At 42.6% G+C, this 14952-nt stretch overlaps 1 protein-coding gene across 1 annotated transcript; it reads right to left on the bottom strand.

The window, feature by feature from the left end:
- Positions 1-1339: 1339 nt before the first annotated feature.
- LOC123991693 (kelch-like protein 23) lies at positions 1340-3723 on the bottom strand. The gene is made up of 3 exons (XM_046293342.1): positions 2696-3723; positions 2096-2507; positions 1340-1974 (listed from the first exon to the last, which is right to left on the bottom strand). Exons 1-3 carry the CDS (start codon positions 3657-3659, stop codon positions 1671-1673), a joined length of 1680 nt encoding a protein of 559 aa, XP_046149298.1. The 5' UTR covers positions 3660-3723; the 3' UTR covers positions 1340-1670.
- Positions 3724-14952: the final 11229 nt, after the last annotated feature.

Raw genomic sequence — 14952 nt, 5'->3', positions numbered from 1 at the left:
ACAAGTATGATGGTAGAATTTAGAAAAATTTATACATTTAAACAATTAGCTTTTTATTAAAATTAAGGATATCTCAGGCAACATTGACAGCCTCTAGAATGAAATGTGCAGTTACTGTAGCTTTGTGGTTTTAGCTGACAATTTATACAAACTTCCCAAGCATTCTCATTTTTGTCATCAATTTGTCATACTGGCCATATTCCTTGTTAGAATTGTGATATCGCCCTCTAGTGAAGAAAATGAGAACATGCCTATTCGTTGGGGCGGGGGCAGGAAACTGCCTTATGGAGCAGCGTCATAACCAGGCATTTAACATTTTATAAGAAGAACCTTGTGGGAAAAAATCATGTTTTTCTATAATTGTTTTATATGAATATCCCTGTGACAACAGAGAGGAGTTTGCAGCATGTTTCACCAACAGGTTGTTTTACTCTGTGCTACTGAACTTTAATACTTTCTGTCACAAGCACTTGTTAGAAAATATGACAATGTTTTAGATTCTGTCTGAATCTATAACTGGAATGTCTCAATCGATACAATTTTACTACTCATATTGTTTACAGGAGCTTTTGAAAAAATGTGATGTCATTAGATTGACAAAATGTTCAAGCACTAAAGACATGATACTACTGTGCTGTGAAAAGATGGGGGTTTGGAATTACTCTTTTGCCCAGAGACATCGCTATCTCACACTGGAATAAGAGATCTGTATGAGCTTGTCATGCAATGACAGTGATAATCATATGGGATGACTAAAGCACATACTGATCTGGGACCAGGTTAGGAACACACTTCTTTGAGACTGACTATGTTGTTACCAGGGTCTAGGTGTGCCTCACACTCTTAATGCTGCTATTGTACTGTAACACCAGTGTTACACCCTTATGTTATCCTAGGGACATGTTGTTTCCATAGCTAGGGCTGACAGTGAGGCCTTGTGAAGAGCAGAATCAACAACCTCTACATAACCAAAACAGTTGCTTTGTTTTGAAGGTATTAAAGTTCACAGTTGTTATGCTCAAACACATACAAAAATATCTTCTTAGCAAAGAGCAATTTCTCAATCAAGAATTTAGCTAGAACTGTCTGGGAGTGGTCTGAGTGGGGAGGGGAAAACTGAAAACTAACTGTTATTGGCAGAGAGGTTTGGAACTCTTTCTTATTGGTCTATTAACTGTGAAATTGTGAAAATTATGATAATTCCCTTTTTAGTGTAAGAGCTGTTTGAAAAGACCGCCTGAAATGTTTGATGGGATGAAGTGCATTATCAGCATGTTCAAATGTTCACAACCTCATAGTGTGGAAATGTACTGCATATATAAAACACGGGGAAGTCACATTTTTGACTGCAATGGGCCTTCCATCATGATTATTGGATGTTTATTTTATTACAAGTTCTATTAGTGCAACGATACAAATGGCAATAACACATAACTAGTCTTGTTCTGAATGCACACACCTCATAAGTTTGTTCACTCTGGCCAGTTCAACAAAATCAATAAATAACCTTTATCAAACTATTGATAAATGTGTTTGTACCTTTCCATTCAAAAGCAAAATCAATAGCTGATAAGTGTCTGACCATTTCAATAGAATATCTCTTATATTGGGGAGAGGGAGTTGGTGAGAAGGATGTGAACTGCTAAATGATTACTGGCAACTCACCAGTGTCATGTGACCAAGCGCATGGTAACACAGCCACGGAGAGGCACAGGACAGGGTATGGCATTGTCTATTTCCATGCAGGTGTCGATGTAAGGATCCATCAGTACCATGTTGGGGAATGCTTTGTTCATCTTTCGCTCGCTCAGCAGGTAGATCTGCCCATTGACTGTGGTGCAGCCACCAAAGAACTTTCTGTCCAGACATTCTTCTTCTAGAACTGTCCATTCGTCTGTCTCCACATCTAGCCGCAATGCCTGACCTCCCAGGAGATAGAGGGCCCCGTTGAGCACTGTTGCAAGAAGGTCATACCTATGGGACATAAATCTATTTTTATAAGGAACCTGCCCCAGACGAAAGTCTGTTGATGCAACCTAGCTAGTTCCATGACTTTCAACCTAGCAGTACTAGTGCAAGCTCTGATTTCACTTACCTGGGCAGAGGGGAGTAGGTGACCACGTCCCATTGGTCCTCCTTCGCCAGGTATCTCTGAATGCCACTGTACACCTCCCCATTCTCATCCAGTCCACAGGCGACATAGATACACAAATCGCGAGCGACGGTGGCAGCCCTATCCACAGCCCGCACCATGGGGCTGACATCCTCCCAGACCTGTGCTCCCAGCGGCAGCTTCTCCACGTGGGCCACAGGCCCCTCGTCCATGGTGCCCCCCAGGACGTACAGCTCCTGCCCCAGGCCCACAGAGCAGTGGCTGTGCCTGGACTTCTGCAGCGGAGGGCCATCCACCCAGCGCTTGTTCCCACACTGGAATATCCGCACCCAGTCCACGCTGTACCAAAAGATCTCATCACGGAAGTTTCCTCCGGTGACTACAATGTTTTCTCCTGGGAGAGGAAGAAACAAGAGCCTGGCATGAATTACTTGAATTATGACTCCTATGGCTTATTCAAGTATACAAACTCCCGATAGCATACTGATAGTAAGTTCATGGATAACTTTAGCTGACTTAATTTATTCAGAATAAGAAAGGGTGTGTAACTTCAGAAAGGGAGTCAAATTGTCAAATCATTACCTACTGCTGCCACAGAGTACTGTGTGAGATTCTTCCTCTGAAGTGGTGCATGGGACTGCCATCTCCCACTGTGGGGGTAAAACTGGTAGAGAGACTGTTTGTCCTGGTCATGGGGCCCTCCGAGTATGTACAGTGTCTCGCTGGCCCGAGGTATGGACCTGCCCATAGACCAGCTAGTAGGAAAATTTTCATTCAGTTTACAGATGAGTTTGGCTTGTGGGTCAGACCCTTTGAGCCTGGTAAGCAAATCAGTGATGTAGGGCAGAGACAGGCTCTCTAGTCGCACCAGCTCCACCAACTCCATGAAGTCCTCCTCCCGACTGGGGTCAAAGGTTGCCCAGCGTAAGGTCATCTCCAAGGCTTGATCCTCCCTGGGTACAAATAGTTTATCACTGGCAAGAAGGTCCGCCACACTTTCCTTAGACAGATACATGAAGTCCTCCTCTGTGGCGATAGCAGGTAGGTGGGTTAGAGCCACCTCACGTGCTGCTGTGTAGAGCTCCCGGCATCCCAGCTGCCAAGCGTAGGACATCATGCCCAAGCAGTTGCTTAGATGCAGCTCTCTCTCCAGGAACTTGCAGCATAGGAGCCTGGGTCTCTCCAGCTGGAGGAAGTCTGCTGTCTCTAGGATCCTCAGGACATTTTCTCTGCTGAGAGATAGCTTGGATGTCTGGGTATATTCCATCAGGACACGAAACTGGTCCGCACCCACACCTTTGATCTCAACGTGGCGCTTGCCACTCTCTCTGCCGCCGCCATAGAAAAGTGCACGGAAATAGGGGCTCTGAAGAGCCAGCTGTTGACGGTTCACAAAGAAGGATTCTGTCTCTATGTGAAGAACTGTGTCAGGTATCATCACATTTATCTCAGCCTCCTCGTTGGAACTATCGTTATCGGGGCATAACACAGGAGAAGGTGTTGCTCTTACAGTATACGGCACCAGCTCTGGGTTTCTGCAGGCCATGATGTCACAACAGCCACGGTCCTCCCCTCGTCTTACTTTCTCTGGTGCGACCTTTCTCTGGTTCTCTGTTGGCTACCAATGGGGAAAATAGGTCAGGTCAGTTTGCAAAACACAAGCTAAATATAACTGTAGCCTATGTGCCAACCAGACAGCAGGCATACCAAACTATTTGTTGTGGGTGAAAGGGGTTTGTAAAGACCCATGTAATAACATTGAATTTTAACATTGGCTCCTTTATAAATCGCAGCTTTATGTGTTAAATAGAGAATGATCAATTGACATGTATTTTTGTAGCCCCTGCCGTGTGACCCCTGCTCTTTCCCGAACATGAGAGATTTCTGCAAAGAGGGAAATTAATAAATATCGGGTCCGTTTTTTTCTATGAAACATATTTAGACTATGGTAAAGACACCTCTTTATTATTAATAGAATATTCTATTGTTATGGTCTCAACTACACACAAAAAACGTCAGATTGGAGTACTAATCAGGTCAAACTGTCAGTGAATTTTCGGAACAGTGAAAATGGCCGGGAGTTTGTGTTTTGTTCGTTCGTCTTGTTTGAATGAATAAACAAAAATAATTTAGCTAATTTCCATTTGTAAAGGGTTCAACTTTTAAATATTTTTGTAGTCTTTACTTATCATTCCGACTAGATAGAGACACCTAACCACCAACTATTGTATTTCTAGCTCTGCTCCGTGGCATTACATGTGGCTTGAGTCTGCTTCAATGCCCTCTATCTTTACTCACCAAAGTAAAATATGTTCAAGTTCTGACAATTCGACGCAATGTGCATGCGTCGGATCTGCATTACGAGCTGTGTGCGCATGGACAAGAGCTAGTCTGACGACAGCCAGAGTGCTCGAAAGTAGTTTATTTTGTATTTTGGACAAATGACAACTTGCGCATACTTAAATAAATTTGTCAGCACTCCTGCAACACTTATGTTTGCGAGTAACGAAAGTATATTAAAGCCAGTCAGTAAACATAATTAAAATCCTCTATGGAGGATAGCCATGTAATCTCGAACCTCAGCTGCATATCTAATATGCTGTTTATTAGCAGTAAAGATATTTTCGACTAAGCTTTACTTGGTGATATTTTCTTTGTTCTCGATTTGGAAGGGGCCGGTATCTTATAAATCTCTGTGTCCAGTTGCAGGTGGAACTCCAATAAGGAGGACATATTCAGAAAGATATGAAAACCATGTTCTGTGTGGTGCATACGTTGGATAAATTGAACATATGTGTTGACGGCTTGACAGAAATGGTAGCGGAAGGTGAATGTTGAATTTATGTTGCATACATTTCCCGTTGAGGCTCTACCATTTTGCGTAATAACACTGTCGGTGTGATCGAGGTGTTACAAATGACTAGTTCCTGCAAAGATGCCAAACGCCAGATCTCCAGCAGCTAAAGTGGCGAGGAACCTCCTCCAGTGGTGCAAAAAGTAGATTCAATATTTTTCAGAATATTCCGGTTTTTGGAGTACCACCTGCAACTGGCCACAGAGGTTTATAAGACACCCGTGCATTTCTAATCAACAATGAGGAGTATCGCCAAGCAAAAGGTGGTCAGAAATTTGATGATTACGGCTAAATAGGAGCATAGTAGCGACGGTTATCACAAGCGAATTAAATTAATACGCATACGTTAAATTGATGATAGTCGTTTGATTTGATATCAGTTATATTAATCGAAATATGCAGGCCGTTGAAGTCGAGGCTCAAGCCACACATAACACCCTGGACCAGAGCTAGCATGTTTCCAATCCACACATAACACCCTGGACCAGAGCTAGCATGTTTCCAATCCACACACATGACACATTGTCAATTCATAAATTATTTCCTCTGCGGCATAAAGGTAAGAACTATATTTGACCTTTCAAAATATATTGACATACCAGTGAAATTTCAGGGAGGATGAGAAGGTAATTGTCACAGCTATTTTGACCTAGGACTGGTCATTCATGTTTTGAAAGTCAATGCACCTCAATTCCAAACAGTAATTGTATTCACTGACAATCGTTCACAGCCAGTGGTGTCCTGAAGGGTTTTGATCCTCTGTTGAACCTACTGTTGGATGAAACAGTTCAATACATGTGCGGAAAGGGATACAAACTCCTCTGACAAATTTAATTGCATACTCATGTCCTCTCTCCTTGCCTCCTTTCTCAAAACCCATTGGAGGAGAAGGTCAGAGAGGAGTAACCTGTCTTTCTCATCCATTCCTAACACCTTTTTACAGCAGCAGGAGGGCTAGCCAGTAGCAGCACCTCCACCACCTCTCTCCTATTACTCTCTGGGGATGCATCCCAGTAGTCTACATTGGCTTCCTCTCCTTGTATTCTCCCCTTTATCTGTTCCCGAAAAGACAAGATCGGTGAAAGCAGTAGGACTACTAGAAATGTTTCTAGCATTTGTCCAGCTATTCTTTTTATTTTAATTGAACCTTTATTTAACAAGGAAAGTCAGTTAAAAACAAATTCTTATTTACAATGACAGCCTACCAAAAGGCCCCCAGCAGGGACGGCTGCTGGGATAAAAAAAAGAAACATCACTTTTTAATATATTTTTAATTCACCTTTATTTAACCAGGTAGGGCAGTTGAGAACAAGTTCTCTTTTAAAAATGCGACCTGGCCAGGGTAGTGACCTGGCCAGGGTAGTGGGTTCGATTCCCGGGACCACCCATACGTAGAATGTATGCGCACATGACTGTAAGTCGCTTTGGATAAAAGCGTCTGCTAAATGGCATATATTATTATATTATATTATAAATATAAACACCATGGGACCACGTAGCCGTCTTTCCGCTCAGGAAGGAGACGCGTTTTGTCTCCTGTTGCAAAATAGGAAGCCGATTCTATATTTAATTTAGGATTGGAGATGCTTAATGTGAATCTGGAAGGAGAGTTTACAGTCTAACCAGGCACCTAGGTATTTGTAGTTGGGTGCGGGCAGCAATCTGTTGAAGAGCATGCATTTAGTTTTACTAGCATTTAAAAGCAGTTGGAGGCCATGGAAGGAGTGTTGTATGGCATTCAAGCTCATTTGGAGGTTTGTTAACACAGTGTCCAAAGAAGGGCCAGATGTATACTGAATGGTGTCGTCTGCGTAGAGGTGGATCAGAGAATCTCCAGCAGCAAGAGTGACATCATTGATATATACAGAGAAAAGAGTCGGCCCGAGAATTTAACCCTGTGGCACCTCCATAGAGACAGTCAGAGGTCCGGACAACAGGCCCTCCGATTTGACACACTGAACTCTGAGAAGTAGTTGGTGAACCAGGTGAGGCAGTCATTTGAGAAACCAAGGCTATTGAGTCTGCCGATAAGAATGCAGTGATTGACAGAGTCGAAAGCCTTGGCCAGGTCGATGAAGACGGCTGCATAGTACTGTCTCTTATCGATGGACCTTGATGGCGGTTATGATATCGTTTAGGACCTTGAGCGTGGCTGAGGTGCACCCATGACCAGATCGGAAACCAGTTTGCATAGTGGAGTAGGTACGGTGGGATTCGAAATGGTCAGCAATCTGTTTTTTAACTTGGCTTTCAAAGATTTTACAAAGGCAGAGCAGGATGGATATAGGTCTATAACAGTTTGGGTCTACAGTGTCTCCCCTTTGAAGAGGGGAATGACCGCGGCAGCTTTCCTATCTTTGGGGATCTCAGACGATACGAAAGAGGGGTTGAACAGGCTAGTAATAAGGGTTGCAACAATTTGGGCAGATAATTTTAGAAAGAGTGTCCATCATGACAAGAGAGACACTACATAAAGAGAGACCTAAGACAACAACATAGCAAGGCAGCAACACATGACAACACAGCATGGTAGCAACACAACATAACAACAACATGGTAGCAACACAACATGGTAGCAGCACAAAACATGGTACAAACATTAATAGGCACAGACAACAGCACAAAAGGCAAGAAGGTCGAGACAACAATACATCACACAAAGCAGCCACAACTGTCAGTAAGAGTGTCCATATTTGAGTCTTTGAATGAAGAGATTGAGATAAAATTGTCCAGTTTGAGTGTTTGTTGCAGCTCGTTCCAGTCGCTAGCTGCAGAGAACTGTAAAGAGGAGCGACCCAGGGATGTGTGTGCTTTGGGGACCTTTAACAGAATGTGACTGGCAGAACGGGTGTTGTATGCGGAGGGTGAGGGCTGCAGTAGATGTCTCAGATAGGGGAGAGTGAGCCCTCAGAGGGTTTTATAAATAAGCATCAACCAGTGGGTCTTGCGACAGGTATACAGAGTTGACCAGTTTACAGAGGAGTATAGAGTACAGTGATGTGTCTTATAAGGAGCATTGGTGGCAAATCTGATGGCAGAATGGTAAAGAACATCTAACCCCTCGAGAGCACCCTTACCTGCCGATCTATAAATTACGTCTCCGTAATCAAGCATGGGTAGGATGGTCATCTGAATCAGGGTTAGTTTGGCAGCTGTGGTGAGAGGAGCGATTAGGATAGAGGAAACCAAGTCTAGATTTAACTTTAGCCTGCTTTTATATGTGCTGAGAGAAGGACAGTGTACTGTCTAGTCATACTCCAAAGTAAGCTCTAAACCTTCTGAGGTAGTAATCACACATGTGGGGAGAGGGGCATTCTTCTTACCAAACCACATGACCTTTGTTTTGGAGGTGTTCAGAAGAAGGTTAAGGGTAGGTTAAGGGTAGAGAAAGCTTGTTGGAGGCATATAAATGTAAATGGATGAGAGAGCTTCCTACTGCCTGTGCTATGTTGTTGATGTAAATTGAGAAGAGCGTGGGGCCTAGGATCGAGCCTTGGTGTACTCCCTTGGTGACAGGCAGTGGCTGAGACAGCAGATTTTCTGACTTTATACACTGCACTCTTTGAGAGAGGTAGTTAGTTAACCAGGCCAAAGACCCCTCAGAGACACCAATACTCTTTACTAAAGAACAAATTCTCATTTTACAATGACGGCCTACCCTGGCCAAAACCTCCCCTAACCTCAGTGGTGTAAAGTACTTTAGTAAAAATACTTTAAAGTACTGCTTAAGTAGTACTACTTTAGTACTCTTTGAAGGACTAAATGTCAGTATTTTTTAATTCAACCACACTTTCAAAAGAATTCAGAGGCTCAGAAAACAGTGTTTTCACCCTCATACCGCCCTTCTGGAAACTTCTTTCTCAAAACTAAGGATCCAAATCACTTTCTGTGCATGTTATTTTGCACACACATTCAAGTTTTGCTTTACTCTATGCTTTTCTCAACCTCCTCTGAACCCTCAATTTGAAAGAACATTCAAAAAACATATATATTATAAAGTCTGTCTGTTGTAATGGATGTTGCTGTAGCACAAGCAAGACTGTCTACACATCGTATTGTGGAAAAACGATCAGTGTTTTGTGTTATGTCATCTTTATAGTTATGCTGCCATATATCCAGAGAACTCTGCCTCCCAATAGCCAATGTTTGCGCATTAAATTACTATTGACTGCCTGTCTGTGTTTTGCTTGTTGATATGCTACATACATATAGCTTGCCTACATAGCAGTGGTGTAAAGTACTTAAGAAAAAATACTTTAAAGAAAGTACTATTTAAGTAGTTCTTTGTGGTATCTGTACTTTACTTTACTATTTATATTTTTGACACCCAAAAGTATACCTTACATTTTGACAGGAAAATTGTCAAATTTGAAGAAAACTTTGCTGTCTCGTTTGCTTAATATAAGGAATTTGAAATTAATTGTACTTTTACTTTTGATACTTAAGCAGTGGCTATTTAGCAAATACATCTTGGGATGCATGCCATCAAAGCCACAGCACAACACTAAGCAATACATTAATTGTACTATAACGGTGACAAACGGTGTCCACCAACTGTTAGTGCCTACATAAAGCTGTCCCAACAGCAGAGTCCCAACACCTTACCACTGCTACACCTGGCGATCAGCGGAGCCTTGTCTGGCAGCGATTTTACATAATTTTACATAGTAAGCAGACAATGAAAGCTTTTACAATATTCAATGATTACATTTATCTAAAACAGGTTATAGGCTACCTGTGCACCACTAAGTCAGAACAGTAGGTGAAAGTAAGTGGGGTAAATAGACCAAATTATTAGGGTGAGGCATATGGGCTACTAACATCTTATTACACAACATACACTTAGTATTAATTTCCTAGCTACAGCATACATATCTCCCTAGCATATTACATAATTTATGTAGCAGCATACAATGTATTTTTAGACTTACCTTATTATGCTGTGCTCATTTGAACAGGAAGGTGGCGCGACGGTTCTTCGTGGGCAAAACAACTGGGAACTTGGGAAAAAAACAAGGTTGAATCATGTTGACATCATTGGTCTTCAGGTCGTAGCTCTAGAAAGAGGCCAGATTTACAATTCGGAGTTGGATGACCGTTCAAAACGTATTATTCCCGACTTCCCAGTGAACTCACTGCAAGTTTTCACAGTTCCGATTAACAGTTGAACAGCTTCATTGACACCATGACCAATGTTGAATGCTTATCATGTAAAACCTGGAAAAGAGCCCATTAATCGCAGATTTGGGACCATACAGCCACTCTACTGAATAGCAGGCTAGTGATTGCATTGCAATGCTTGCAGTTAGCCTCTGTCACTAATTCCTTCCAAACTACTCATTGTTGAATGTGTGATTTCCAACTTGTTGTGGAATGTTTATGTCTGGGAACTTTCATTATTTCTCTTCATAGGACAAGCATTAAAAATGATTGTCATTAGACTCTTAGAAGATTTTGAAAATATGATGTTGACATCAGTCCAATGGTCTAATTTTATCTGTGGCCAATGACCTTGAGCCTTTTTGGATGGGCACTTCTATTGTAACTACATCAAATCAAATAAAAAAATGTGTTGTTACATGCGCCGGATACAACAGTGAAATGCTTACTTACAAGCCCTTAACCAACAATGCAGCTTTAAGAATAATAAGTGTTACGTAAACAATAGATAAGTAAAAAATAAAAGTAACAAATAATTAAAGAGCAGCAGTAAAATAACAATAGTGAGGCTATATACAGGGGCTATCGGTACAGAGTCGATGTGCAGGGGCACCGGTTAGTTGAGGTAATTGAGGTAATATGTACATGTAGAGTTAAAGTGACTATGCATAGATAATAAACAGAGAGTAGAAGCAGCGTATGGGAGGGAGGGGGTCAATGCAAATAGTCTGGGTAGCCAATTTATTAGCTGTTCAGGAGTCTTATGGCTTGGGGGTAGAAGCTGTTAAGAAGTCTTTTGGATCTAGTAGAGAAAACAGTATATGACAAGGGTGGCTGTAGTCTTTGACCATTTTACATTTACATTTACATTTAAGTCATTTAGCAGAAATCGTCTCCTGAGCATGCCCTCTTCATGACTGTCTCGGTTTTGGATCCAGGAGTACAGAAGGGGACTGAGCAAACACCCCTGAGGGGCCCCCGGGTTTAGGATCAGCGTGGCGGATATGTTGTTACTTACCCTTACCACCTGGGGGCGGCCCGTCAGGAAGTCCAGGATCAGTTGCAGAAGGAGGTGTTTAGTCCTAGGGTCCTGAGCATAGTGATGAGCATTGAGGGCACTATGGTCTTGAACACCGAGTTGTAGTCAATTAATAGAATTCTTACTTTGGTGTTCATTTTGTCCAGGTGTGAAAGGGCAGTGTGGAGTGCAATAGAGATTGCATCATCTGTGGATCTGTTGGGGAGGTATGCAAATTGGAGTGGGTCTAGGGTTTCTGGGATAATGGTGTTGATGTGAGCTTCTGTCCTTTCAAAATACTTCATGGCTACAGACGTGAGTGCTACGGGTCGGTAGTCATTTAGGCAGGTTACCTTAGTGTTCATGGGCACAGGGACTATCGTGGTCTGCTTGAAACATGTTGGTATTATAGACTCAGTCAGGGCCTGGTGACAAATGTCAGTGAAGACACTTGCCAGTTGGTCAGTGCATGCTCGGAGTACACGTCCTGGTAATCCATCTGGCCCAGCGGCCTTACTCACATCGGCTATGGAGAGCGTGATCACACAGTTGTCCGGAACAGCTGATGCTCTCATGCATGTTTCAGCGTTATAGTCCTTGAAGCGAGCATTGAAGTAATTTAGCTTGTCTGGTAGGCTCGTGTCACTGGGCAGCTCGCGGCTGCGCTTCCCTTTGTAGTCTGTAATAGTTTTCAAGCCCTGCCACATCTGACGAGCATCGGCGCTGGTGTAGTATGATTCATTCTTAGTCCTGTATTGACGCTTTGCCTGGTTCGTCAGAGGGCATAGCGGGATTTCTTATAAGCTTCCGTGCTAGAGTCCCGCTCCTTTGAAGCGGCAGCTCTACCCTTTAGCTCAGTGAGGATGTTGCCTGTAATCCATGGCTTCTGGTTGATGTATGTACGTACATTCACTGTGGGGACGACGTTATCGATCCACTTATTGATTAAGCCAGTGACTGATGTGCTGTACTCCTCAATGCCATCGGAAGAATCCTGGAACATATTCTAGTCTGCTAGCAAAACAGTCCTGTAACTTAGCATCCGCTTCATCTGACCACTTTTTTATTGACCGAGTCACTTGTGCTTCCTGCTTTAGTTTTTTTCTTGTAAGCAGGAATCAGGAGGATATGGTTAGATTTGCCACCAAATGGAGGGCGAGGGAAAACTTTGTACGTGTCTCTGTGTGTGGAGTAAAGGTGGTCTAGAGATTTTTCCCTCCGGTGCACATTTAACATTCTTGTAGAAATTAGGTTAAACTGATTTTAGTTTCCCTGCATTAAAGTCCCCAGCCACTAGGAGTGGCACCTCTGGATGAGCTTTTTCTGTTTGCTTATGGCCGTATACAGTTAATTGAGTGCGGTCCTAGTGCCAGCATCGATTTGTGGTGGTAAATAGACAGTTACGAAGAATATAGATGAAAACTCTCTAGGTTAAATAGTGTGGTCCACCGCTTATCATGAGATACTCTCCCTCAGGTGAGCAAAACCTCGAGACTTCCTTAGATTTCGTGCACCAGCTGTTGTTTACAAATATACACAGACCCCCACCCCTTGTCTTACCAGAGACTGCTGTTCTATCCTGCCGAAAAAGCGTAAAACCTGCACGCTGTATGTTATTCATGTCGGCGTTCAACCATGACTCGGTGAAACATAAAATATTACAGTTTTTAATGTCCCGTTTGTAGGATATATGTGCTCGTAGTTCGTCTATTTTATTATCCAATGATTGCATGTTGGCTAATAGGACCAATGGCAATGGCAGATTACCCACTCGCCATCGGATCCTTACAAGGCACCCAGACCTACGTCCCCAATATCTCTGTCTCTTTCTCCTGCGAATAATGGGGATGAGGGCCTTGTTGGGTGTCTGAAGTAAATCCTTTGCATCTGACTCGTTAAAGAAAAAATCTTTAACGAGTGAGCAAAGCTGTCATCATGGCAAAGGGTGGCTATTTGAAGAATCTCAAATATAAAATATATTTTGATTTGTTTAACACATTTGTGGTTACTACATGATTCCATATATGTTATTTCATAGTTTTGATGTCTTCACTATTATTCTACAATGTAGAAAATAGTAAAAATAAAGAAAAACTCTTGAATGAGTAGGTGTTCTAAAACTTTTGACCGGTAGTGTAGTTCTTCATGTACAAGCAGCAGCGGTGTCACAGAGTGAGTGAAAACTGAGCAGCAGCTGAAACTTGGAGGGGGAAGTGCGCAGATGATCCTGCACATATGTAGAAATGTTTAGTAAAAAAAATCTGGGTTCCAGAAAATCCGGAACCGCAGCCACTGTAAAAAGAACATTGTGGAGGGTTGGTAGCTTGCTGGCTATAGTGTCACATTTATAGCTAAGTTAGAGGGGCTGAACAGCTCTTTTCATCCTCCAGGAAGGGAGGCTTGTTGATTGTGATCAGCAGGCTGTAATTCTTAGCTGCTGTAGGGGGCTACTCAAGCTTGTGGGCACAAACAAAGAGAGGCTTGTGGGCTGCTCGGGTCTTCCTGGGGTCTTAAGCGGTGCATGGCTGCGAAATGAATATAGGGGAAACACTGTTGACTCTTGAAAGCATTTACATTTAAACCAGCTACTGGCAATTATTTATCTGTAGATAGATCAAAATGTAATGCCACTTTATTTTCATCCTAAATAGTGTACTGCATGAGTGGCACAGTGGATGTGGTCTAAATGCACCATGTAACTAGAACTGATAAGCGAAGTTGGCTAGAGAGACTGCAGTCCTGGTAAGATAAGTAAAGATCTGCCAAGAGCAGTGAGCCCAAGGCATCGAGCCAAAAGTTAAAAGAATTCCAGGACTCTCCCCTCCATCTTGAAGTGTTTTACTATGTCAGGAGATAAGGTAATGATGTATACTGAACAAAAAATATAAACGCAACACTTAAAGTGTTGGTATTTCTGCCTGTAATAAAGCCCTTTTGTGGGGGAAAACTCATTCTGATTGGCTGGACATGGCTCCCAAGTGTGTGGGCCTATGCCCTCCCATGGCTGCAACCCCTGCCCAGTCATGTGAAATCCATAGATTAGGGCCTAATGAATATATTTCAATTGATGGATTTCTTATATGAACTGTAACTCAGTAAATTCTTTGAAATTGTTGCATGTTGCATTTATATTTTTGTTCAGTATAATAGCCTACATGACCACAAATATTTAGACACTACATGACAAAAAGTAAGTGAACACCTGTTCGTCAAAAACATCTCATTCCAAAATCATGGGCATTAATATTGAGTCCCCCCGTGGCTGCTATAACAGCCTCCATCTTCTGGGAAGGTTTTCCTCTAGATGTTGGAACATTGCTGTGGAGACTTGCATTCAGCCACAAGAGCATTAGTGAGGTTGGTCACTGATGTTGGCCGATTAGGCCTAGCTCACAGTTGGCGTTCCAATTCATCCCAAAGGTGTTCGAGGGGGTTGAGGTCAGGGCTCTGTGCAGGCCAGTGAAGTTCTTCCACACCGATCTTGACAATACATTTCTGTATGGACCTCGCTTTGTGCACAAGGCATTGTCATGCTGAAACAGGAAAAGGTCTTCCCCAAACTGTTGCCACAAAGTTGGAAGCAGAGAACTGTCTAGAATGTCATTGTATGCTGTAGCTTATTTCCCTTCACCTTAACTAACGAGCCTAGCCCAAACCATAAAAAGAGCCCCAGACCATTATTCCTCCTCCACCAAACTTTACAGTTGGCACTATGCATTCAGGGAGGTAGTGTTTTCTTGGTATCCGCCAAACCCAAATTCGTCCATCGACTGCCAGATGGTAAAGCGATTTGACATTCAACTTAAT

This window comes from Oncorhynchus gorbuscha, linkage group LG02 (genome assembly GCF_021184085.1).
Source record: "Oncorhynchus gorbuscha isolate QuinsamMale2020 ecotype Even-year linkage group LG02, OgorEven_v1.0, whole genome shotgun sequence".
NCBI lineage: Eukaryota > Metazoa > Chordata > Actinopteri > Salmoniformes > Salmonidae > Oncorhynchus > Oncorhynchus gorbuscha.
The sequence above is the reverse complement of the archived record's forward strand: the minus strand, read 5'-3'. Positions and strand labels throughout refer to the sequence as shown.